General features: G+C 49.6%; 2 protein-coding genes and 1 pseudogene across 6 annotated transcripts; 2 read left to right on the plus strand and 1 right to left on the minus strand.

The window, feature by feature from the left end:
- Positions 1–7: 7 nt before the first annotated feature.
- ZNF219 (zinc finger protein 219) lies at positions 8–14,605 on the minus strand. Of its 5 annotated transcripts, none has more exons than XM_043554231.1 (5): positions 14,467–14,605; positions 3,455–3,546; positions 1,755–3,162; positions 1,314–1,445; positions 8–1,087 (listed from the first exon to the last, which is right to left on the minus strand). In XM_043554231.1, the coding sequence occupies exons 2-5, from the start codon at positions 3,458–3,460 to the stop codon at positions 486–488; spliced, it is 2,148 nt and encodes a 715-aa protein (XP_043410166.1). In that variant the 5' UTR covers positions 3,461–3,546; positions 14,467–14,605; the 3' UTR covers positions 8–485. The 5 variants fall into 5 exon arrangements, with proteins under 5 accessions (XP_043410166.1, XP_043410165.1, XP_043410168.1 ...); XM_043554230.1 differs by lacking the exon at positions 14,467–14,605 and adding an exon at positions 8,271–8,698; XM_043554233.1 differs by lacking the exon at positions 14,467–14,605 and adding an exon at positions 4,347–7,771.
- On the plus strand, positions 11,270–13,675 carry TMEM253 (transmembrane protein 253). The gene is made up of 6 exons (XM_043554235.1): positions 11,270–11,405; positions 11,755–11,865; positions 11,958–12,014; positions 12,333–12,443; positions 12,562–12,708; positions 13,071–13,675. The coding sequence occupies exons 1-6, from the start codon at positions 11,298–11,300 to the stop codon at positions 13,149–13,151; spliced, it is 615 nt and encodes a 204-aa protein (XP_043410170.1). The 5' UTR covers positions 11,270–11,297; the 3' UTR covers positions 13,152–13,675.
- A 7,174-nt stretch (positions 14,606–21,779) lies between the features above and the next one.
- On the plus strand, positions 21,780–22,138 carry LOC122467705 (annotated as a pseudogene).
- Positions 22,139–25,897: the final 3,759 nt, after the last annotated feature.

Consider the following 25,897-nt stretch of genomic DNA (forward strand, 5'->3'; position numbering starts at 1 on the left):
CAGGACATAGGCAGACAGACACAGTGCCCTGTGCCTCAAGACACCTGTTTATTGGGGACACAACTCTGCGACAGGGATGACAGTAATCGTACCAAAAATAGCGACGTCTACAGGGCCCCTGAAGGGGCTAGAAGGGTACAGTGCCCCCCACCCCCACCCATTGTACAAAAATAAACTCTCACGCCTATGGACCAGCAAAGACTGGCAGAGCGGCTCCTCAACAGGGACACAGCCCTCTGCCAGCCCTGGGACCCCGTTCTTTGATCCTCACCCCTGCCACTTCTAAGGCACTGTGACTCCCCTGGGCTGGGTGGGTAGCGCCCGCCCACCCTCCTACGCCCTCCACCCCCTCCACCTCTGGTCCGCCTGGGGCTGGGATATGGGTCCCACGCTGCCCCCTGCTGGCTGCTCTACCCAACTACCTCTAGCGCTCCCCCGCTCCCGCGGGGTAAGCTCACTAAGCTAACCGCCCCTAAGAGGGCTCCCTACCGTTCCTGTCCCCCCAGCCCCGCCTCTCCTGATCTCGACAGCCCGGGGCCCTCCTCCCCTTCCTGCGGAGGACTGGGAGGGGTCTCTCCCGACTGTACAGGGGTGTAGGACGGGGACGCATCGGCCTGGGGCGGCCTGCGGCCCCGAGCCCTGCGGCTGTGGTGCACTTGCAGGTGCAAGGCCATGAGCTCAGGCGCTCCAGTGGCGAAGGGGCAGAAGAGGCATCGGTGGAGGGCACCCCCCGGCCCAGCCTCGCCTCCTGGCCCCGCCCGCAGGGACAGGTCCAGGGGTTCGGCCTCACCGCCTCGCCCGTTGCGCAGGGTCCTCCCGGGGCTGGCAGGCTTCCGACGGGACCCCGGCGCAGCGCTCGAAGGGGGCCGGGGGTTCGCCGCGCCCTCCACCCAGGTCGCAGGCTGCGGAGCTGTCTTGGCTCCCGACGGCTGTGCGGAACCCCGCTGGGAAGGGGGCGGTGGCTCCGGGGGCGGTCCGGGGCCTGCTCCGCTTCTCTGCTCTCGGTGGTGGCGCTGCAGGTGATACTTGAGCGAGCCGGATTGGGTGCCCGCGTAGTCGCAGTGCGGACACTTGTAGGGGCGCTCGCCTGGAGAAACGGGTGGGGCAGGGTCACAGAGGCACAATCACCGCTCACCCCCACCCACATTTCGCTCTAGGTACAGACCCCTCTGGACCAGAAGAAAAAAAAAAAACAAAAAACACTGCCACCCCACCCCCTCTGATTTAACAAAGCAGCAAGCGGACCTGGTACCCCTCTCATCTCTCTTCCTGCCCTCCAATTCCCTCCCCACCCCAGAGACTGGTCCTCTCACCTGTGTGCACTCGCAGGTGCACTTTAAGGTGATGCGCTGAGCGGAAAGATTTTCCACAGAAGGGGCAATCCTTTCCTGTGGCTCCCCGGCCCCCTTCAGGCCGGGACCCTCCAACTAACAGCCCATTCTCTTCTGCAATACACACATTAAGGAAGTCAGACTAGCCCTTTGCCCTAACCCTATCGGGGCCATGCGTCCCCACACCCACCCTTTAGGATTCCTTCCCCTCCAGGCCCAGAAGCAAACAGTACATTTAAGGGAACCTGAGGGGGTGGATTTGTTGTGAGTGGTGCTGTGCCTGTGAAAAGTGGCCTCCAGGAGCGAAAAAAAATGGAGAATTAAGACACAGGTCTTTTTAAAAGGAGGGGACAGGAGGGCAGTGGTGGCATCAGAGTGGGCCCAGGGTGTGGAAACCTTGGAGAGAAAAGACCCCTTACATACCCTGCGTGGCGGTGGACCTTGCTTGGGTCCCCGCGGCAGGCGCAGAGTGCCCTGGCCCCTCGCCTGGGCGGGGATGCAGTGAAGCCAGAGGGCCCAACGCCCTGCTCCGGGCCCAGGTCTCCTCCTCCGCCTCCACCACCTCCTCTTCCTCCTCTGGCTCCTCGGCGCGATGCCGGCGAGCCCGGGCCGGGAGAGTGGAGGGCAGTGGGCGGAAGCCTCCGAAGCTGCGGCCAGCCCCAGGCTCAGCGCCCTCACCATTGGGCCGGGCCTCGCCAGCTCGCAGGCTCAGATAGCCCAGGAGACTCGGAGGCTCACGGCGCTCTGCCGGAGTGGGTGCTGGGGCCAAGAGGAGCGCGGGGCCCAGTGGCTCATAGGCCAGCAGGCCCAGGTCAGGAGGCTGAGGGGCCCGGGCCGCCCCGGAACCAGGACCCGGGGCACGCAACGGGCCCAGCTTGCTGGCGTGCACCTTCATGTGGTTCTTAAGGAACCAGGGCTCCTTGAAGCAGCGGCCACACACGGGACACGCGTGATCGAAGGAGGCCTTGTGCTTGCGCATGTGGCCCTTGAGAAACCAGGACTGCGTAAAGCTCTGGCCACACACTTGACAGCGGAACTCCGGGGGTGCTGGGGGGTCCTCGGGAGCAGCAGGAGCGGGGGCGGGAGCTGCCTCACGTTCGGGCTCCGGCTCAGACTCTGGGACCGATCTGGGTTCAGGTTGGGGTGGAGGCTGAGGCTGGGGCGCAGCCGAGGAGGCCGCCAGGGGGCGCTCAGGAGCTCCGTGGGCCGTCAGGCTGTGATGCAGCAGCTCCTCCTCCTGGCTGGAGCCAAAACTGCACAGGCCGCACTTCCAGGGCCTGTGCAGGATGTGCAGGTGGCGTTCGCGCTCCGCCGCGGTGCGAAACTTGCCTTTGCAGAAAGGGCAACGGAAAGTGGACGACGAAGGAGGCTGGGGCCGCGCCAGGCCTTCGGTGGCAGGGGTGGACTGCATGCCCCCTGAACTTCGGGCTCTCCCCAGCCGGGCCTCGCGCAGTAGCGCGCGCTCCTCCAACTCCAGCAACAGGCGTGCGGCCGGGCTACGCGGGCGCTCGGGCTGGTGCGTGCGCAGGTGAGAGCGCAGCAGGGCCCGCTGCGCTGCGCGGTGGCCACAGTGCGGGCACTGGAAGGCCTGGGCGCCCGGGTGCGCCCGCAGGTGCAAAGCCAGGATAGAGTTGAAGCGGAAGCGCTTCCCGCATACAGGGCAGGGGAAGCGCCTTTCGCCTGCGCGACTCTCGGACCAGCCCACTGCTCCCATCCCTGGAGACCCGGCGCTCACGCCTGGCCCGTTGGAGTAGCGCTGCAGATCCAGTTCGCCGTCGAATGCTGGCGGCGAGGGCGCTAAGTGGCCGCCCGGGGCACGGGGACGTGAGCCCTGTGAAAAAAGATGGTAACAGTGCAAGGGGTGGAGAACCGAGAGCTGTGGGAAAAGCAAGGGCGCAGAAGGCCAGAAGAACACCCGAGGGAGGGTGGGTTGGGGCCTGAATCAAGAACACCAAGTGCCCTTCCCACTCACCGTGGGGGAGGTGGGATGTGAATGGGAATTGAGCTGTTGGGGCCACAGACATAACTTCTAATAATGGGAGGTCAGAGAGAGAGAGAAACAGGGAGGGGGAGGAGTACAGTTGTAAGTACTTGCAGGTTCAAGCCAGAGCTTCTTCACTCACCTCCATGGACCCCCTTCACATTCTTTGGTTCTTGGGAGTGCAGGGAAGAGGAGGAGGAAAAGCTGCTAGTGAAGGCAACAGGTGCTGAAGAGCTAAAGCAAGGGAGACAGATTTGGAGGAAAAGATGAGCCCTGGTTTTCAGCAGTGGAAAGAGGAACCCCCAACCCCATACTCTTAGCACTCTTAGCTGAAACCTATCCCTTCATTCTCCTTCCTTGTATCCTGAGACAGGAGGGGACTACTGTCTTCAAAACTTGTACTCCTTGATTTGCCCAGCCCACAGGCTCCCTGATAACCCAGCTGTCTTCCCCCAAATTATTCATTTTACATGCTTAGTCCAAACCACCACCACCACCACCACCTCTGCCACTAACCACCACCACCACCAACAACAACTACCACCACCATCACCACCCCCTGGTGGTGGAAACCATCACAATACACCCCTCTCTCATTTAAGTCGGACTATACAGCTCGATGAGCAAATGGGGTGGGCCTGCCATGCTCCCCAGTTATCCAAGTGGGACTAGTTGCTCTCAGACCCCTAACTGACCAGCCAGCCAAACAACCTTCCATACTCCACAGTCCTTCCTTCTGCCCTTATCCTGTCTTTCTGTCTTTTCCCCCTCATTCTCCCTCCCTCCGCCTGGATTCCTGATCCATTCATTTCCATTCATTACAGAGACTCATTCATGCATGGGAGAGAAACACCTCCCAGCAGCAGAGAGTCTGGAGACAGACAGAGGGGGAGGGGCATGAAGGGGGAGAGAGCCAGAGGGAGAGGGAATGAAGAGAGAGTTGGGGGAGGAGTGGAAGTTAAGGGGCTCTGCTGGCCTGGGGAAGGGGTTAAAAACTGCAAATACCGGATAGGATTCATCCCCGTGTTTCAAACCTTGGAGCCTGCAGTTTGATGGGGCATCTCAGCCCCTTTGTCCAGGGCTGTTCCGAGGCAGGCTTTCCTCCTCTCTGCAGGGGAGAGGCTCCCTCACACAAGAGGAGGATTACACTGGCTCTGAGCTCAAGAGGCTGGAGTGAGGGACGGGGGGCGGGGCTGGGCCATCTGCACAGATAGGGGCTCAGCACATGCTCTGAGCAGGAAAGGGTTAAAATTCTCCAGGCTGAAATTCCCTGGGCCTGGGATGTGCAGAGCTCCAGTTCTGAGGAAGGAGAAGAGCACTGAGAAGATTGGGGGGGGGGGGGGGGAGGAGGGCTCTCCTGATTCTAAGCTGCAGAGGTTAGCATTAGGACTTAGAAACAACCCCAGAATTAACATTCATAGAAATAGGCCTGAGAGGACAACCAGAAGTCAGCCAGCCTAACTTCCTACTTACATATAGAATTGTGTCTGGTCGAGGCCAGATGAATGTAGACCTAACCTATTTTTCTTGCCTGAGATAGAAAGAATATTTGAGATATAAAGAACTTCCTTACAATAGCCATTGTGAAACTGAAATGGGTTACTGAGAAAGAAAAGGACTCAAGCATTACTTTGCTTAAGGATCTTTAACAGAAGAGAACTGGGCCAGGAGTCAGCCCTCCTTATCAGCAAAGAGAAAAGCCTCTGGAGGTCCAAGCCTTCTTTAATTTTTGACATTTAATGAATGTGATAAGAGTCTATGAAGGGGCAGGTACCTGTTACATGTGAAATCTGGGTTAAGGGAATTTTATGAACAGGAGGTTGACTGGCAAAGTGTCCTCATCCAAGGGTCACTAAACAACCTCCACCACCATCTTTAATATTTGCATTTCTGTAGTTCCAAATTAGAGCATCCATGGTCATCTTCTGGATCCTCCAAATAAACCCCTTTCCTGAGACTAAGAGCCCAGCTAGACTCAGTGAGTAGTGTCAGGAAAGGTGAATTAAAGAGTAGGACCAAGGAGTACAGGGTATTGTGGGTCCAGTCTGACTATTAATAGCCCTGCAACCTTCAGTAAATCACTTAACCTCCCAGTTTACTCATCTGTAAAACAAGAAGGTTGAACTAATTTATACTGATGGTCCCTTCCAGCTTGAAAATTTGTGGTTCTGAGTCACAGGACTCTTCTGGACCCCAGAGGGATGTTGAAATAAATGGTCATCCCTTCAGTACCATGGAGAGTGCAGTGGGCTACCAGAGGAGCCACTTTGGCCACCTCAGTACCATAGAAAGAGCTAGGAAGTGCTAGAAGGGCCACATTTGCCATTTTAGCACCACAGATAAAGCACTGAGAAAAGCTAGAGGATTTTTAAAAATTCCTATCTGGGAACCATGGGGAAGCGGGCCGGGGGAACAGTGATACCAGAGGGATTATTTTGGCCTTTTGGATGTCACTGAAAATAGATAAATGTAATAGAAAATAGATGTAACTAGAAGAATTTTAATTAGCTATAAGGAGTGTCCTGACAGTTACAGTTTGTACATCCTGGAATGAGTTACTGAGGCATCGTATTTGGGTCCATCACATTCTGTTGCTCTCCTGGGGATTCCCGGAACATCCTGGTGTACAGCCAATCTGGTATATTCAGAGGAAGCAGATGGTGGGGGAGGAGGGGGAGGGAGGCTGGGAATACTGCATGGTCATAGCTGACTAACCTATGGGCACATATTCTGATTCTGAGAAGATTCTAGGGCCCCTAAAACTGCCTGTAGGACAGCAAGCAAAATACCTCATGGGAGGCTGACCTCATATATAAGGCAAGTAGAGCAGGAACAGGGCAAAGTTTCCTTCTCCAAAAGAAAACAAAAACAAAGACTTGCTTTGCACATAGCATTTTCCAGGTCAGAAAAAAAAGTGATACATAAGAAGGCCCAAATTGAAGGTGAATTCCCAAACAGGGTACCCCAGAGGGTAGCCTCAAATCAACAAAACCCACTTAGACACCTTTCTAGGCCCAGTCAAGACCTCCTGAATCATCTCCACACAAAAGCAGGTCCCAGGCATGTGATCCCATGAGTTTGTGTTTGTTTGTTTTTCAATAGGAAACAGCACTGACAGGGTCCAAGATCTATGAACTGGCTTAGAACCCAGATCATGCATGTTTTGCCTGTGAGCAATAATTAGAGTTTCCTATAGTCAAGCCCTAAACACCATCCACGAGATTTGGCCAGACAGTAGTACTGACCTACTTTCCACTCCCACTGGGAATCAGGGGTTATCTGGACCTTATTTGGGTTCTATAGGGATATAGGGCTAGGGCTAGGGATCATAATTCCTTCTAAAGTAACAGGCCAATTATTTTTATGTGCTAGGAAAGCTGGTGGGGAAGGGGGATGTGGACCATCAAACCTTAACCGAGTTAGAGAAGAATGGAAGGGTTGGTGAGAGGAGTCTTAGAAACAAGGTCAGGTACGAAGAAGCATCTGCTGACTGAAGGACCTAGAAGATTGTCCTTCAAGTCTGTGGTTCAAAAGTTTTTACAGTCAGAGTGTAAGGGGCAAGGATTCAGGATTTCTGAGGTATAGTTGTAACTAAGCCTCTGTCATTGTTCATTTCTAATACTTGATGTTTTTCCCTCTGTTGAGAACCCTACACCTCCGAAGTCCACTACCAATTATGATTAACACTACACTGGATGACGTTAGAAAGAAAGGGAGCTTCTTAGGGGGTCTAGAGTCAAGATCACTTTTATCACACAACCACATGCCAGTAGCTCACTTTTATGGTCTCCTCTCCATGGCCTTCTGAACCTTACTGCTCAGGGAATTCCTCTAAATTGACCCCACATCACAGCATGCCCATCTTTTACGTTGAGTCCTTGCTAAAGCTTCCTTCCCTCCATCCTCACTGTCCTGATTTGGGGGCATGGCACCTCAGTCATTGACTCCAAATGTGCAGCAGGAGACAAGAGGAAGGTTCACCTGCTGACCTACTGCCACCCCACCACAGTGAATCTTATTCCAGAGGCATGTCCCAACTTGACCCCTCTTCTGAAAGTTCTAGAGAACCTTGATTTTGGGGAGGGGGCATAGAGCCAACCCTAAGTCCCCTTACCTGGAGCTGAACCTAGAAAGGTCAGAGCCTTAGCACCCATATGAGCCTCAGTCCTCAGATTAGGGGGTGGGGGGGGTGGGCAAAAGAGCCTCTGGGAAAATCTCCCTCCCAGAAGTAGGTTGGCAAGTAGGGCAGGACCTGTGATCCTGCACAAGAGATTCTTCCAGCAGCACCCCAGTCCCCTCCCGGGGAAGATAAGCTAGAAGGATGATGGGGGGGGGGGCAGGGTTGGGAGACTGGGAGGCCAGGGCTCAGCTACCCAGGCCGGGAGAACAAAAGCTGAGTTGCAGCCGCCTCCGCCGCTGCCGCCGGCCGAGCTCTTTGTGACACTTTGTTTGGGACGCAGAGAGGGAAGCACCCCCCATCCTCTCCCCTCCCCCACCCCCCGCTCCGGGAGAGTTTGGGTCCCTTCCCCCTCTTCCATCAGCCCTACCTGGGCCGGGGGGCGCTCATCCACTCTGGCTCCCGGCTCAGCCGCCCTGCACCCCCAGGCCCCTCGCGCCCTGCCTTCGGGCCCCTACAAAGACGCCCGCGCGCCCCCCCCAACGCTGGCCTTTCCCCTTTGGTGTCCGCTTTCCCGTCTTCCCCACCTGGCCCCCCCCCTTCCTCGAGGCCCCCCAGCTCTCCCGGCTTCTGAAGCCGCCGCCCCCACCCCGCCCCCCCAGGAGCTCTGGGCGAAGTTTGCTTGGGGCCGAGCTGGCGCCCCTCCCCCGCCCCCGCCCCCTGCACCTGCTCCGAGCCGGGCGCGCGGAGCGGGCCCCCCCTCCGGGTGGGGGGGAGGGGGCCGGGGGCGGGGGCCGGGTGGCGGAGGGGGGGGCCGGGAGTGGGGGGAGCGGCTACTCACGAGCCCCGGGCGGGCGGCGGCGGAGCGGGCGGCGGCGGCGGCGGCGGCGGGCGGCGGGCCGGCGGCGCGGGCGTCAGCGTTACGTGGGGCCGGGGGAGATGCGCCGGGCCCCGGCCCCCCCGCCCCCGGCCCGGCCCCCGCCCCCTCCCCGGTCCCCCGCCCCCGGCCCTGGCCCGCATTGTGTGCGGCGGGAGGCGGCCCGGCCATTAGCATGCGGGGGGCGGCGCGGCGGGGCTGGGAGCCGCGCGGGAGCGGGAGCGGGGCTCTGGCTCCGGGGACAGGGAGCTGGGGACCCCGGGAGCCGCGAGAGGCGGCCGCCAGGGGCGGGGTGCGGGCAGTTTGGAGACTGGGGGCGCTGTCGGAGGGAGGGAGGGAGTGAGCGGGGGTGGGACGCACAGACGATTCCAACGGGAGACTGGAAGAGATTTTGAAAGGTCATCTCGTCCTTCCCCCAGCCTCCAAGCCGGACTGCCCCTCCCACCCTAAACCCGGACATACCAGGGAAGGAGTTGGCTCTGCCGCTCTTTCTGCCCCAACATGCACAGACTCGGGAAGTTCTTCCTGGGGTTTTATCTCAAAGCCTCTCCCTTACAATTTCTGTCTCTCTTTTTGGGGAGGAGGAGGAGGGGCGATTATAGAGATAGTTAATGTCTGCCGTATAAGAAACATTATTAAAGTTACTCTTCGGTCCTTTCTGTTCTTGATAAACAATTCCTGCTCCTTCCTCTCGAATTCTCTTTTCCACTCCTTAAGTCACTTTAATGGCTCTTCAATACAACAAATATTTACTGATTGCTTACTAAGTGCCAGGCACTATGCTCAGCACTGTGGGGGATGAACATATGAGGGGGGTTGTGATACCCTCCTATGAGCAGACTGTAATCTAGACGGGGGCTACAAATTTGTAAATAGTACACTCAGATTTTATCAGTATTTACCGAATGCCTGTTTACATATTTAATAGTGTAGAATCCTTACAATAACACTCTGAACATGTACAGGTAAGGAGAATGAAGCTGAAGCGTCTCTTTCCACTGGCCTACCAGCTCAGGGATCATCAGAGCAAGCCTAACATTTCAAATTCTGTAAGGCCATTGCCACCAAATAGAATTAATGCACATGGGGACTGAAGAGGGAGTAGACACACAACTTCTCCAAATCCCTTTAAATGTGATTCCCACTCCACAGGAAAGAAAAGTGGACACAATGCTCCAATGAGTGTTGGACCAGCACTAAGCAGGACAGAAGTGGCTTTCAAAGGGCCACTTGCCATCCAGGACCCTGCCTCTTGGTACTAACTCCCAGGAGTCTTCTGCCCAGTCTTCTACCATCAGTAATAATAATGATAATAGCCACTAACAATTGTTGAGCACTTATGTGCCAGGTACTGGGCTGAGCTAGTTCGTTGCATTTTCTTTTAATAATCAAGGCAACCCCTTGAGTATTGTATTGAGATCAGTATTATTAACTTCCCTTTATAGATAAGAAAGCATTAAGTAATTGGCCCAAGGTCACCCTGGTAGATCTGGGATTTGAACATAGGTTCGGTTTTCTTCAGATCTCAGGCTCTGCACCAAGATGTGTCTTTCCTATTTTTGCTCCATAGAGTATATATTTGGGGCTAGCTGGTTCTGCTTCTCACTGTAGAAATAAATGCCCCCCCCCCCCAACTTAGCTTCTGAATAAGCTTTTAGTACACAGGCATCAGGCACATCAGTGTGACCTCGTCACACCACTGATGGTTATTAAGTACCCTCCACGAGTCAACAACCTCTCATAGCCATATCATTAGCCCCCTTTTTATCACTCAGGTTGAACAAAGTGAGGTTCAAATAGGTAGAATAGTGTATCCAAGTTCACACAGCTGGGAGTGACAGAGCTGAGATTCTAGTCCAGGCACCTGACTGCAAGGCAACTTCTGTCTCTCAAAAATATTCATCAGTAGGGGTGCCTGGGTGGCTCAGTCCGTTGAGTGTCCAACTCTTGGTTCTGGCTCAGGTCATGATCCCAGGGTCATGGTATCGAGCCCCACATTGGGCTCCACTCTGACAGCACGGAGCCTGCTTGGGATTTTCTCCCTCCCTCTCTCTGCCCTCCTCAGCTTGCACTCACACTTGTGCACACTCTCTCTCTCAAAATAAATAAATAAATTTTAAAATGAACTTAAAAAAATATTCATTGGTGTCCTTCCCAAAACTGACCATTTAGGGACAATCTTTTATACATATCTAGCTGCAAATTAACACTGAATGAGAAACAATCCCCACTATAAGTAGGGATCCCCATCTACTTAGTATCCAATCCAAAGTAAATCCTTCAAGAAAGGAAGGAGAGAGGAGAAACTGTCCAGAAAGTAAGAGACAGAAAGGCAGGGGAATTAAACCTTGCCTGGTCTTGAGACAAATCTGCAAGTGGTAATGACAGGGGACCAAACTGGACAGTAATATGGGATTTCCCTAGAAACAGCCAGTAATTTGAAGAGGAAGCAAACAAACAAACAAACAAACAAAAACCAGACAAGGGGAGGAGAAAGATTAGATGGAAATGTGGGGAAACTGAGGCCCAGGGTGGTAGTGTCCATGGGGATGAGGTGAACAATCAGAAGACTCAGGATGGGCAGAGAGGGGGGGCAACAGGAAAGGATAGAGCAAGGCAGGAATGAACTGCCTTGTGGAATGAACTGAGGTTGGGTTTGCCCATGGCCACTCCCTGGATCCTTAGGCCTTCATGGGGACCTTTGCCCCACCACACCCAGCCCTGACAGCCTGTCTCTGCCAGCACAAGTTTATTGTCTGCTCTAAGCTACCAGACCCTGCTAGGAGCTCCAGGCCAGGCTGGGCCCCATCTCCTTGGAGTAGCTCCTTCAGACTAGGTAGGTGTGAGGCCCTGAGGCTCAACTCCCTGGATATTAGAAGTGGGCAGAGGGACAGCTCAAAGAGATATTGCTGCATGTGCTATCTCCTGCTAGGTGCCATAATGCATTTCTCCCAGCCTAGGAAGCACTGAACTCCAGTGGTCAAGGGAGCCATGGAGGAGAGAGCTGCCCAGCGGGAACAGGAGAGACCCAGTGTTCGTCTGGAAAAGCTACAGCACTGGGCAAGGCACAGGCAGAGTGGGCACCTCTTGGTGCTGGCGGTGAGGCCAGGCTGCCCCACCCCAAGGTTCAGCATGCCCACTTGTATCCCAATTCAATTCCGTCCATGTTTAGGGAGCACCCACCATGTGCCTGAAACTGTGCTAGGCTCTGAGTGGGAGGAGGGTGGAGAAGGCATAGAACAATGAAGCAGGACCCTTAATCTCTAACTAGCTTCCATCATGTGGGGAAAACACATAGGTAAGTAACTAAAATTGGACAGGAGGCAGAAAATATTAAATAATATCCCATTCCTTTACTTGTCCTTGGTTGACTACTTTCTGCCAACATGCATTCCTCCCAATTGCTGATCTCTGGATCCCCTTCAACTCCCCTGTGTCCGGCCTCCAGGTGAGCCAGCTATGGCTGGCTGTGGCTGTGATGCCCTTTGCTGTCTCTGTTGCCTGCCTGAATTCTGCTTGTCACATGGCCACAGCGCTGCCACTTGTGCCTGGAGCTTTGGTAAGACCCACCACAAGGAAGGGTGGAAGGAAGATCTTGGAAGCCCCTCCCTAACGGGGTAGAGCTCAACATTTGCCTTTCTCAACATTCAGGGTCTCCTCACTGGGATGGTTACCCTTGAGCTGCGCAGATCACCCCGCCTCTGGAAGGTGAGAGGGGAAGATAATACAGCACTGTTCTCCAACACTGCCCCCCACCAAACATACACACACACACACACACACACACACACACACACACACACGCAGGACTCAGCCCAGGAAGTGGCTAGATGTTAACTAATCCTGTCAGCTCTCTGCCCCTGACTGGCCCAAAAGGAGAGAAAGCAAGAAAGTTAGAGGGCTGATGGCCCTGTTTGGAGGTGGAGGAATAGGAGCTGAGTTTTGTTTTGGGGCTAGGCTGTAGGTGGGGCTTGGGATTGCAATGAGTTCCCTAGGCTGCGCAGAGCTGAGCTGGCTCACTGGCAGGTGCAGGCCATGATGATACTCAACATCTTCAATCTGATCTTGGGCTTCATCGTGGTGGTGGTCGAGGTGATGAAGACAGCCTTGGGGCCTGCCCCAACTGCCCCCTCCCAGGTATGGGTGAATAAAGAAGGTGGGAGGATGAGGAGGCAAGAGGAGATGGAGAGGGAAAGGGGCAAGAGCAAACAGGTGCTGGGTCCCCTGTAGCATTCTCAGCCCTGTCTACCTGCAGCTGGCTGGCTTGCTGGTGGTGGAGCTCAGCGCTGAGACCTTCACCTTAGGGGGAGTGCTCCTCTCAGCACACTCCCTATTCCTGCTGAGCCAGAGGAAGCCAGGATGCTGCCGGACCCAGAGTCTGCACTACCAGGAGCTGCAGGAGGTATTCAGGGCTTGGAGGACAGTATGGAGCAGTTACCTAGCAGCTGATTTTTTCACTGGCTATTGTGGTCAGTGGCACTTAAGGGAAAACCATGGGGTTGGTGGGAGGTGGAGAGGGAGAAGGAGTTGTAGCCAGAAACTGGTTTTCTGGTTTTAGACGTTTCTCTCATAGTGGTGGGTAAGAGGGAGCTGGGCGTCTAAATGCCTGGGACTAGAAATGTGGGACAGCGTTAGGAAGGTGCCTAAAAGGAAGGACTATTGGAACAAGAAAAAATGGAAGAACAAGAGGAAGTTGTTTCTGTCTGGGATTCCCCCCTTTCTCACCCCTACAGTTTGCTCCCCTCACACCCATCTGGCTTTTAGGGTCTCTCTGAGTTGGAGGAAGTTGCTGATTTGGAGAATGGCCCCACGGTGGCTAGCACAGCAAATGGAACAAATGAGTGAGCTGGCGAGGGAGGCAGAGAAGTCCTGCTCTGCTACCCGTCAGGAGCAGTTTCCAGACCCTCTTGTCCCCACTCCACAGAACTCAGAAGCTAGATGAAGTCAGTCCTCTGAGACCTACAAGAAGTCCAGTGGAGTGCCTTCAATTTCATTCGGACTCGGCCCCTTTCTCTCCCCTTCCTCGCTAGGAGAAGCTATACCTAAACCAGAGTATTCCCTCACCTCACTAGCCTGAAAAGCTGCCCGCCTGCAGGACATCCTTAAGCCAACTTTCAGCTGTACCCACTTCTCCCTTCCATCCTTCCCCTCCTTACCCATAGCCTCCCCATACAGCTTCGCATCTGTCTCATCTCACTTATTTCTCTTCTTTCCACATTTCACAATCCCATACTCCAAGCCCGGGTTCCCGTATGCGCCCACTCTTAGAAGTCAATCCACGGGGGCTTTAGTTTTCTCTTTCGATCCCGGTCCCTTCTACTCTAACAAAGACTACGAGTCCCAGGATGCCCCTCTGCCCCCTGGCCTGATGGGAAATAAAGAGCCTTCCCTCCGGGATGGGGGCGCTGTGCATCTGCTGAGTGACGCGAGGCGCTGTAAGTCGGGGCCTAGCCGAGAGTTTCCTCGGACGCGACCACTGGCCCTGGGTGCAGGGAGGAGCCGGGCGGGTTATCCTGCGCGGGGGCGCCGCGGCCCCAATCACGGCAACTGAGAGCTGACTGTGGGTCCACAGCCCTCCCTCTGGCAGCTTCGGGGACGAGCTGGGGCTGGGAGCTGGCCCTCGGCAAAGCTGCGTGCCCCAAATGCTGGCGCCGCGCCCCCTCCCATAGAGCCCAAATCCAGAGTCCTGAGACTTGGAGCGCGCGCGAGAAAGGGGTTGGAGATGATGAGTCAGAAGCCCAAGGCCCTTCTCGTCCCCCTCCCTTCGGGCCCCGGTGCCGGACGAGGACAGGCGCGTGGGGCAGACGGGTGGACGGGGCAAGAAGAGGAAAGGACGCGGCGACCCGAGCTAAAATTTTCCCGCCTCTTGCGAGCACGCCGGTGTAACGAGCCCGCGTTGCTGCCACCCTTTCTCTCCAAGGCGGGAGCGGGACTGCGCAGGCTCAGCCTCTCGCAGCCCCGCCGACCTTTGATCCCGGCTGCGTCCGGTTGCTGAAGCTCTGGTTGGGCTCAACCCCCACAGTTTATGACCTTTGCACGTGTGCAAAGATGACAAGCTCAAGTGGGCTTGAGAAAAGCCCAGGAAAACTGGGAGACCCAGTAGCACCAGCCGCTAGAGAAACTAGAAATTGACCACAGCTGGAGTACTAAGAGAACTCACCCCAAATTCACATAGTGCCCAGGATGGGTGTGCGCCTCACACTCATTTTTGTTCCCACTTGAGAAGGCTTCTTTCCCTAGAGAATGCTGCTTCTCCGAACTTAGTCAAGGCCAGGCATCAGTGAGGAAAGAGCGCAGCCTGGCTGCCTTGCCCTGACATTGCAGTGGTGCCAGCGGCAGAGCTCCTGTTTGTGACACCTTGGGAGTGGTGATAGTCGCCCTATGACAAGGTTGTGTGAGTACTAGTGGGTGGAGACAGTTCTGGAATTAGGCTCTTGAATGGAGAAAACAAGATCTGGGCCTCCCCCTTCTCCTCCCAGTCTAACCGCCACAATAATGCAGAGCTTATGCGTGCAAGACTCTGAAAATTATTTTCTTCAAAGTCAGAAGATGGTGGTGGATGAGGAAATTGGGGGTAAACACACACACACACACACACACACACACACACACACACAATTCACTGTGTCTTCCAGATAGGATTGACAGCTTTTAGTGATAGGATCAGAAGTCTAGGAATTCTGGTTCTTGGAGAAGCTCAACCACTGTACAAATGAACCTTATCAGTCAGGTTAGGCTAGGCTTTGGTAACAATGCGCCAGTTTTTTTCTTCCCTTAAGTAAGCTCTGTGACCAGAGTGGGGCTTGAACCCACAACCCTGAGATTAAGAGTCACATGCTTTCCCTACTAAGCCAACCAGTCGCTCCCAAAATGCCCAAGTCTTAATGGCTTTCAACCACAAATGTTGGTCTCACAGTACATGTCTAGAGTAGTCTGGCAGTGAGCTCTACTCTTTAGAAGTTACTCAAGGTACCCAAGCTGTTAGAGCACTACCATTTTGAGATCCTACCTAAATCACCATGAGACTTAGAGTCCCCCACCCCCACCCGAGTGAAGTAAGCATGAGTTGTTCATGGGATCTTAAATGCTTTTGCCTCAACAGGACATACACCACTTTCACTCACTTCATTGGCCAAAGCCAGTCATATAGCCACACCCAACTCGAAGAGGGCTAGAAGGGCAATCTTTTCAAATGTCTGGAAGAAGTGAAGCAGAAATATTTCATTAAAAGGAAAAATGTTAAATCATTTGTGGTGATTCTTGAACAGCTTAGCAGCTGGAACTCATCCATTCCAGCAATTATGCCTATATCTACCTCTAATTTTTTTTTTTACATGAACCACTAAATGCAGTTCTTTTTTTTTTTTTAAGATTTTATTTTATTTTTTAAGTAATCTCTACACCCAACATGGGGCTCGAACTCAGAGACCCCAGATCAAGAGTTGCATGCTCCACCCACTGAGCCAGCTTGGCACCCCTAAATGCAGTTCTTTGTAGAAACTTTTCAAAAAAAATAATTGGACTGGAAGCCCGGAACTTTAGATTCTGGTTTTGTTGTGTACATTTTGGGAAGTCAACCTTTTGGAACTACATTTTACTTACATGGAGGTTATAATCATAGTATTTATCGTCTCTGCCTTATTGGAATATCAAGGAATAACAAATAAATAAATAAAATCACACATGGAAAAATACTTTGAAACTACAAGGCACTCCAGAGGCTGAAAATAAATTGCCTACAGGGTTATGGAGTAGCGTAAAGGAGTGAAAGAGATAGAGTATGAAGTAACAGGGATTGGTGGCAACTGTAGCAAACCAGAGAGCACACATTCTACTTCAGGATGTTCCTCTCTGGGGCGCCTGGGTGGCTCAGTGGGTTACGCATAGGACTCTGTTTCAGCTCAGGTCAGGATCTCACAGCTCATGAGATGGAGCCCAGCTTCAGGCTCCACACTGTCAGCAGATTCTCTCACACCCTACCACCCCACCCCCCGCCCCATCTCTCTCTCTCTCTCAAAAATAAAAAAAGATGTTACCCTCAGTTACCCTTACTCCACTCTACCCAATTATTGCAAATGTGGGACTGTGGGCCTGGTACTGGCATAGTTCCAATTTTCCTATAAAAGTCAGAAATCCTAACTTGTTAAATGTGAGCTCTTCTGATTTTAAAATGTTGAGGGGCATCTGGGTGGCTTAGTCGGCTAAGCGTCCGACTTCAGCTCAGGTCATGATCTCACGGTCCGTGAGTTCAAGTCCTATATAGGATTCTGTGCTGACAGCTCAGAGCCTGAAGCCTGTTTCTAATTCTGTGTCTCCCTCTGTCTCTGTCCCTCCCTGTTCATGCTCTCTCTCTGTCTCTGTCTCTCTGTCTCTCTCAGAAATAAATAAACATTAAAAAAAATATTTTAGGGGTGCCCGGGTGGCTCAGTCAGTTAAGTGTCTGACTTTGGCTCAGGTCATGATCTCACAGTTTGTAGGCTCGAGCCCCCTGTTGGACTCTGTGTTGACAGTCTGAAACATGCTTCAGATTCTATGTTTCCTCTCTCTGCCCCTTCCCCACTCACACTCTGTCTCTCGTGTGAGACATAAGTAATATAATATAATAAATAAATAAATAAATAAATAAATCGTTAAAAAATTTTTTTTCATTTTTTCAATGTTGAGAACAATATTTTTCTTTTCAAATTGAGGATCAGATTCAGCCTAGAGTCTTTCAATTTTAGTCTCCTTGTTATTCAAACATATGATGGGAATTCAGGTTTTGGGTGTGCGATACACTTCTTGTAGGCCTTCGAGGTCTTTTCTGAAATTCAAGACTCTTGGAGAGACATTGTGTTCTTAACCTTTTTTTTCTTTCTTTTTTTTTTAAATCAATATCTTTCTACAGCATTAGTTCTCAGGGAGGGGGCATTTTGCCCACTAGGAGTTATTTGGCAATGTCTAGAGATATTTTTAGTTTTAACAACTGGTGTTGGGGGCAGGTGAGGGGTTAGAATGGAAGGAGCATTAGATGATTAGATGAGAAGTCAGAAGATCAGAGATTTAGTCTCAGTGTTACTAATGCCCCTTCCATATGCATTATCTTCTCCCAGCTGCGAATGAAGATGGTCTGAGACATCCTGTGATCTTCATTGTTCTCCCCCACACTGCTTGTCTCCAGAGTCCTGGCTGCTGCCGGAAAGCATTCTGCTTTGCTACAATGCTTCCCAGCAATCACCCTTATCACTTTGGCAGCCTCTGTGAAAGTCACTCATATTTTACTTGAATTACTGCCTATTGGAACTTCACAGAAAGAAGTGACTGTGACAAGGTTCCTGCTGACGTCAGTTTTTCAAGGCCTTGACCCCTATCCCTTGCTTTAAGCACTGTAGAAATGACCGATTCACATGTGGCTTCATATGCAGCTGAATTCTGTGGTGATTGAGAAATTCTCCGTGTTGATGAATTTTGCCCTCATTTCTTTGAAATTCAGTCATTTTTTTTCTGGCCTTGAATACAAGATTATAGACAACAGACGGTATCTCCCAAATCAAATATCTGCTTTTGCAAATGGTTTAGGGTTTCTGTGCTGGGCTGTGTCCTCTGCTGCCATCTCGTGGCCTCTTGGCTGCCCGGGTCGAGGTCTCACAAAGAGCCTTCCCGCAAGGTAATGGCGTGTGGCAGGGGCTCAGTTGGAGAAAGAACCTCTTCGAGCAGCGAGATGCTCCCCATATCCCTCCCCTGCAGCGGGTCCACCAGGGCCGAGGCACCGCGGCCTGGCGGGGAACCTGGACGCGGCGAGCAGGCGGGAGGCGCAGGGCCCTTCCGTGTCCTCCTCACCCCAGCAGGCCTCCGTGTCTGCTCTGCGGGGCTGGACTTGAGCCACCGTCAACTACCCAGGAGTAATGGGAGATCGCCTCGCCTGCCTGTTCGGATGAATGATCCGCAGCCTCTTGCCTCTACCATCCCAGGGCTGGGATGTTCTTAATCTCAGCGAGGAGAGATTACCCCGTTGGGTTTCTGGATTCCTTTTTCTTGGCTAGGCCCATTCGGTGTTGCTTTGTGTCCACGCTTCATCTTGGCTTGCCCAGCCCATGCTCCTCCAAATTCGGTATTTGATTGACGGGTTTGAGCAGTACAGAGGCAGGGCGGTCAGTGTGAGGCAACGTTTCCTGTAAACATGACAGGATCTGTGCCCTGTACTGATCAGAGGCCCCTCTCTAGGGTACAGGGAATCTGGGCTACTTGTGACTGAGCAGTGACTCTGCAAGAGGGGAAAGGCAGAAAACACTTTTAGTTGGTGCTATTTTTTTTTCCACTATAATACTGTATTAAAAACATTCCAGTTGTTAAAGCAAATGTGTAGAACTGCCCCTCATGTTAGCCCCTCCCGTATACTTTCTGTATGTTCACCTTTTTATGGAGAGCCCTGATTGTACCACAACCCCATTACCCCTAACCCTAGAAGGGGAGGAGGAAGAGGACACCCTTGGTGTTTATTTTAACCAGCTTTCCCCCAGTATAAAAATTCAGGGGGAAGGGCCTCCTTGTATAATTTCTTAGGGCCTCACACTAGATGGCTTGCTACTAAGCCATCTGTGTGTAGTGTTTCTCTTGAAAATTCAGATGCTATTTACTTAATGGGAGCTGTCTTCCATTTCTTTTGTTTTTCCTTCTTTGTGTATATTTTTTCTGCCTTATTTCATTATTTTATACTCCATGTTATTTTTTATTCTACATATCATCTGAATCTTCGGTTTATTTTCATTAGAAACTTTTCCTATATTCTGTCCAAAATTAATAAGTTCTCCTCGTTGATTCTTGGCTATTTTACCTTGCTTTTATAAAGTTTTCTTGTTTGGGGATGCCTGGGTGGCTCAGTCGGTTAAGCGTTTGACTTTGGCTTAGGTCATGATCTCATGGCTCATGAGTTCAAGCCCCTCATCAGGCTCTCTGCTGTCAGCACAGAGCCTGCTTTGGGTCGTGGGATTGAGCCTTGTGTTGGGCTCCACACTAAGTGTGGAGCCTGCTTGGGATTCTCTCTCACTCTCTGCCCCTCTCCCCTGCTCATGCTCTCTCTCTCTCTCAAAATAAATAAATAAACATTAATATATATATATATATATATATATATATATATATATATATCAACTGAATGATTAGAACAGATGACCTTTGGGGTGCATGGGTGGCTCAGACAATTAAGCGTCCAACTTCGGCTCAGGTTATGATCTCACAGTTCTTGAGTTCAAGCCCCGCGTCAGACTCTGTGCTGACAGCTCAGAGCCTGGATCCTGGTTCTATTCTGTGTCTCCCTCTCTCTCTGCCCCTTCCCCACTCATGCTCTGTATCTCTCTCAAAAATAAATAAACATGAAACAAAAAAAAACAGATGACCTCTAATTTATTTTACAACAGTAGGATTTGGTTTTTCATCAATGGTGATGTTTTTAATTGACACATCCATCCTCTCTAATTTGAATGCCTGGCCCTGGGCAAAATTGTAAAGTAAGGTGTAAAAGATTCCTCTAGTCTCTAGAACAGAGTTTATCAACCCTGACTACTGACATTTGGACCAGATAGCTCTTTGTTGTGAAAGGCTGTCCTGGGGAATGTAGAATGCTTAGCAGCAGCCCTGACCTCTAACCACTAGATACCAATAGCACCCCTCCCCCCCCCCCCCCCCAGTTGTGACAATTGAAACTGTCTCAGACATTGCCAATGTCTCCTGGGGAGCAAAACAGCCTCCTCCTTGAAAACCAATGCCTTAGAGAGATATAAGATTTCAAGAACTTAATGTCTAACTTCACCCAGATTCTTATACTGAAAAAGAAGAGACATACAAAGGCCTACAAGAGCCATATTGCACATCCCAAGCCTGAAATCCTACCCCCACTGTCCGCCTCTTATTCCTCCTCTGAATTTTCTGTCTTAACTGATATTTTCATTTGGTTACACAAGCTGCATGCTAAACTCTTCTCCCTCATTTCCTATGGCCAAATGCTCCCCATGTTCTATAGATTCTCCTCCTGCTCTTGAATCAGTTCTCTCCTTCACCACTGCCCCACCTTAAGCCCTCACTTCTTCACCTAGACCACAGGAAAAGCTTCATAAAGTTTCTATGCCTCCAGGCTTGTCCTTCTCCTATACATCTTCCATGTAACCACACAAATGTGACCACATGGCTTCCCTGCTTAAAAGCCCTTCAGTTGTCCCCATCACCTATAAAATCAAGTCCAAGTTTTTTTATTTTGTTATTTTTTTAGATGTTTATTTATTTATTTGGAGAGAGAGAGAGAGAGGGAGAGAGCAAACGGGGGAGGGGCAGAGAGAGAGGGAAACAGTGAATCCCAAGCAGTCTCCTCAGTGTCAGCGCAAAGCCCCACTTGGGGCTCGATTCCACAAACTGTGAGATTGTGACCTGAGCTGAAATCAAGAGCGAGATGCTCAACCCACTGAGCCACCCAGATGCACCAAATTCAAGTTTTTAAAAATGATACAATGACCCCTATGACCTGGCCCCTGCCTGCCTTTCCAGTGCCATCTCCCACATCCTCTCCCTTCACTCTTCAGTGTCAGCAATCTGAGGAAGGTGGCATTGGCATGCAGCCTTAACATTTAAAAAAAAAATTTTAATGTTTATGATAGACACTTCCACCCTATCTTTGCACTTCACCCTCTTACTCTCACTCTTTTATTTATTTATTTTTAATTTTAATTTTTTTAATTTTTATTTTTAGAGAGAGAGAGCATACACACAAATGGGGAGGGGACAGAGACAGAGATAGGGAGAGAGATAATCCCAAGCAGGCTCCATGTTGTCAGCCCGGGACCTGACTTGGGGCTCGATCTCACAAACTGTGAGATCACGACCTGAGCCAAAATCAAGAGTCAGACACCTAACTGACTGAGCCACCCAGGTGCCCCTAGGCCTCTCACTATTTTCTTTTTGATTAGCCCAGGGATGATGATGATATGATGATGATGATGACAATGACAGTATTGACTCAGTGATGGGCTGGAGGGTGGGGGTCAGTGCTGTTTGTTGCAGACATTACTGAGAAGGCAAAACAATTAGAACACTAGTAGGGGGGGCTCCTGGCTAGCTCAGTCAGTAGAGCTGGCGACTCTTGATCCCAGGGTTCTGAGTTCAAGCCCCACATTGGGCATAGAGATTACTTAAATAAAAAATAAATAGAGAGCAGGGCCCATGGTTTATGAGCAGGCACCTTCATTTCATGCACGACCAAAGAGTGATTTAAAAATGGGTGATGTTGAGGGGCACCTGGGTGGCTCAGTCGGTTAAGCATCAGACCTCGGCTAAGGTCATGAGCTCACAGTTCGTGAGTTCAAGCCCAGAGTCTGAGCCTGACAGCTCAGAGGCTGGAGCCTGCTTCAGATTCTGTGTCTCCCTCTCTCTCTTCCCCTCTTCCACTCTCACTCTCTTTCTCTCCCCTCTCTCAAAAATAAATAAACGTTAAAAAAAAAATTGGGTCACTTTGAGAAGGGCAAGATTTTTGTTCAGAAGTGTGCTCAGTGCTATACTGTGGAAAAGGGAGGCAAGCACAAGACTGGGCCAAATCTCCATGGTTTATTTGGGCAAAAGACAGGTCAAGCCCCTGCATTTTCTTACACGGATGCCAACAAGAACAAAGGAGTCACCTGGGGAGAGGAGACACTGATAGAGTACTTGAAGAATCCCAGGAAGTATACTCTAGAACAAAAATGATCTTCGCTGGCATTAAGAAGGCAGGGGAAAGAGCAGACTTGATAGCTTATCTCAAAAAAGCTACTAAGGAGTAATATTTGGCGATTGCCTTATTTATTACAAAACAAAAATGTCTCATGACTTTTTTTTTTTTATGTGTACCATATTTAAATTGATCTCATATGCCAGAATTCAGATCATGGACTATTTCTTTTGGACAGTCCTGATTTAAATAAGATTAGTTTGTGGTTAAATGAATATGATCAGCTTTTTAAACTTTGATAGTAATTCTGGTTCAGCAAGTGCTGTCCCCATTTTCCCCTTCAAAAAATAGATTGGAATTAATTAATAATGTTCAGCTTCTCACAGAGATGGTAAATTCCATGTTTAAACTTACAGGAGATTGGTTTTATATTTAGATTTATACAAATGTATATATTTAGATTTATAATGTTATATTTAGATTTATATAAAATAGATTTATATTATATTAATATATTTAAATACTAAGGAAATCCCTTCACTGTATCAGAACAGCAAGACTCAGCTGTGTTTCAAGTTGTTTGTTAGCCTGTTAAAGGCAAGGGCTGAAGATAAGCTGGCAATGTCCACTTTATCTTTTTAGTCTTAACTATGCCATTTAAAATGTTGCCTTTTGCTTAATGAAAGGCATTTTAGTGTGGTTAATGTATAACATTAAATCAAGAATATTAGCAATTCTCACATTTTATAGATGATCTGTAAGGTCAGATGCTTTTAAAATTCAGGTATAAGGTATAGCAGCAGGCTTGGCTTGTGAATTCTTTACAAAGTTATAATTTGGGGTTGTCTTCTAAACAGCTATTTAAAACACAACTGTGGAATTACCATATATATGTATGACTGATAATGGCTATTGCCAACTCGTGGGTTAAAGTAGAGGAGATATGTCATCAACACAAATTTGTAAATTATGTGTTAAGGCTTAAGATAATTAAAAACAAAATCACAGATCATGGAAAAAATTAAATAAATAAATGAAAACACTAGTAGGAGGTGAAAGCCATATCATGAAAAAATAAGTCAGAACATCTGATTTGGGCACATATATTTCTTTTTTTTTTTTAAGTTTATTTATTTATTTTGAGACAGAGAGAGAGCAAGCAGGGTGAGGGGCAGAGAGAGAGACTCCCAGGCAGGCTCTGCATTGTCAGCGCAGACCCCGATGTGGGATCTGAACCCATGAACCGTGAGATCATGACCTGATCCAAAATCGGACGCTCAACCGACTGAGCCATCCAGGTGCCCCCAGTGCATATATTTCTTTCTTACCTGCGTTATTCAAGCTGTTGTACCTAGTCCTAGCCCTACAACAGCCCTTCACAACAGCTACTGATCCTTAAAGACTCAGTTCCATACTCACCTACTTTGGGAAGCTTCCCTGACCTCTCCCACTAGCACCCAGACTATACTGTTCAATACTGCCTTAGTGCTCTATGCATAGTTCTATACTTACAACATTTTATTGTGAAGGGGATCAGAATATGCCACATCGGCATAAGGATTGTTTGGAGCTGAAGGCAAATAAGAAGCAGCAAACTCAGAAAGAACTCTCTGCCTTCCTCCATCTGCCTTAAAGTGGGATATAAAGTTCCCTTTGTGAAGGTCTTCCCCTTCCCTCTCCCCGAGCAGGAGGAGGAAAGACTAGCATTATCACTGCAGACGGAGTGCCACCACTGTGATGGGTCTGCACAAACAAACCTTACTAAAATAACCCTTATCTTCCATCAATTTCCCCCATATATTTGCTTTTCTACAATTTACCTCCCCTCGAAGCCCAAACCCCTTTCCTTTGTCTTGTCAATTATAATCTCAAACTTTTTTTTTAAAGTTCTATTTATTTACGTAATCTCTATATCCAACGTGCAGCTCGCACTCACAACCCCGAGGTAGAGTCCCATGCTTTTCCGACTGAGCCAGCCAGGATCCCCTAATTTCTGACTCTTTATTAAAATGGTATGTAATGGGGCGCCTGGGTGGCTCAGTCGGTTGAGCGTCCGACTTCAGCTCAGGTCATGATCTCTTGGTCCAAGAGTTCAAGCCCCGTGTCAGGCTCTGTGCTGACAGCTCAGAGCCTGGAGCCTGCTTTGGATTCTGTGTCTCCCTCTCTCTGTGACCCTCCCCCATTCATGCTCTGCCTCTGTCTCAAAAATAAATAAACATTAAAAAAAATTTAAAAAAAAATTAAAATGGTATGTAATGCTTTGTATCTAATCTCCTCTTTGGGTCTCCATCTCTTCTCTATGAAAGCCCTCTGTGCACATAAAAATTAAAATATTAACATAAAAATTTGTATGACTTTTATCCTGTTAATTTGACTTATGTCAATCTAATTTGCAAACTCCAGCTACTAAACCTAAGAGGATAGAGAAGTTTTTTCTTCCCCTACAATTGAAAGTATCATTTATGTGTCCACCTTTGAAGTGAGAAACATTTTGTTTGTCCTTAAGACCTCAGAACTTAGCCAAGTGAATGACGTATAGGAGACATTCAATATTTACTGAATAAATAGACTAAGCCAGAAGGAACCTTAAAAGGCATTCTACTCAACATACAAGCTCCCGTGCAATATTCTGACTTATTCAGTCTGCTGAAACATTAACAATAATAATGCCATTGCAGAAAATCATTCAAATGTGGCAGCTGGTGCCACAACAAATTCGTGATCTCAAACTGCAACTAGATCTTAAAGGCTACACCATAATACTACTATTGGCAGCTGTCAGTTTCCACAGCTGCTACTTCAAGTTTTTCACTTTGTTCTCAATGGTTGCTGTAAAGTGCTTCTAGAAGAATAAACAAATGATCATGAAAAGAAGGAAGGAAGAGAGGAAAGGAAAGAGAAAGCTTCTAACAAAAAGTAATAAGGTGAGACCTGGTCTATCAGCTATTAATATATATTATAAAGATAAGGGGCGCCTGGGTGGCTCAGTCGGTTGAGCGGCCAACTTCGGCTCAGGTCATGATCTCGCGGTCCGTGGGTTCAAGCCCCATGTCAGGCTCTGTGCTGACAGTTCAGAGCCTGGAGCCTGTTTCAGATTCTGTGTCTCCCTCTCTCTGACCCTCCCCTGTTCATGCTCTGTCTCTCCCTGTCTCAAAAATAAAATAAAACTTAAAAAAAAAAGATTAAAAACATTAAAACAGTGTGGTATTGGCGCCAGAATAGACAGATAGACGAATGGAACAGAATAGAGTAAAAAAAAAAAAAAAAGAGAGCTCAAGTGGGTGTGCCTGGCTAGCTCAGTTGGTTGAGTATGAAACTCCTGATTTCAAGTCCCATGTTGGGTATAGAACTTACTTAAAAATATATATTTAAAAAGAGAGCTCAAGTATATACAGAGATTTAATATATTCTAATGGCACTATTTCTCAACAGTCAGTTAATTACAAACTGATTTTTCTCAGGGCACCTGGCTGGCTCAGTCAGTGGAGCATGGGACTCTTGATCTCAGGGTTGTAAGTGCAAGCCCCGCACTGGGTGTAGAGATTACTTAAAAATAAAATCTTAAAAGAAATGATTTTTTTCAATAAGTGATGTTGGAACAAATGAATACCCATTTGCAAATACATTAAGTTATACTTCTATCATCGACTTTATGCCAAAATAAACTCTAGATGATTAACAACTTAAATGAAAAAAATCAAAACCATAAAAATATGAGAAGAAATATAGGTATATATTTATATAATCTGGGCAGATGAGATCTTTCTTTTAAAAAATTTTAAAAGTTATTTACTTATTTTTGAGAGAGAGAGAGAGAGCATGAGCAGGGGAGGGGCAAAGAGAGAGGGAGACACAGAATCCCAAGCAGGCTCCTCACCATCAGCACAGAGGCCAACATGGGGCTCCATCTCATGAACTGTGA

Source organism: Prionailurus bengalensis, chromosome B3 (genome assembly GCF_016509475.1).
Source record: "Prionailurus bengalensis isolate Pbe53 chromosome B3, Fcat_Pben_1.1_paternal_pri, whole genome shotgun sequence".
In the NCBI taxonomy this organism is placed as follows: domain Eukaryota; kingdom Metazoa; phylum Chordata; class Mammalia; order Carnivora; family Felidae; genus Prionailurus; species Prionailurus bengalensis.

What these genes read in the sequence shown, in the direction of transcription:
- ZNF219 (XM_043554231.1), bottom strand. An exon ending in AAGGTCCACCGCCACGCAGG is followed by an intron (nt 1,446 to 1,754) that starts GTATGTAAGGGG and finishes TGTGTATTGCAG; the next exon opens with AAGAGAATGGGCTGTTAGTT. An exon ending in GCACCTGCGAGTGCACACAG is followed by an intron (nt 1,088 to 1,313) that starts GTGAGAGGACCA and finishes CCGTTTCTCCAG; the next exon opens with GCGAGCGCCCCTACAAGTGT.
- TMEM253 (XM_043554235.1), top strand. Translation starts at nt 11,298, where the DNA reads ATGGAGGAGAGAGCTGCCCAGCGGGAACAGGAGAGACCCAGTGTTCGT. An exon ending in CACTTGTGCCTGGAGCTTTG is followed by an intron (nt 11,866 to 11,957) that starts GTAAGACCCACC and finishes CTCAACATTCAG; the next exon opens with GGTCTCCTCACTGGGATGGT. An exon ending in GATCACCCCGCCTCTGGAAG is followed by an intron (nt 12,015 to 12,332) that starts GTGAGAGGGGAA and finishes GCTCACTGGCAG; the next exon opens with GTGCAGGCCATGATGATACT.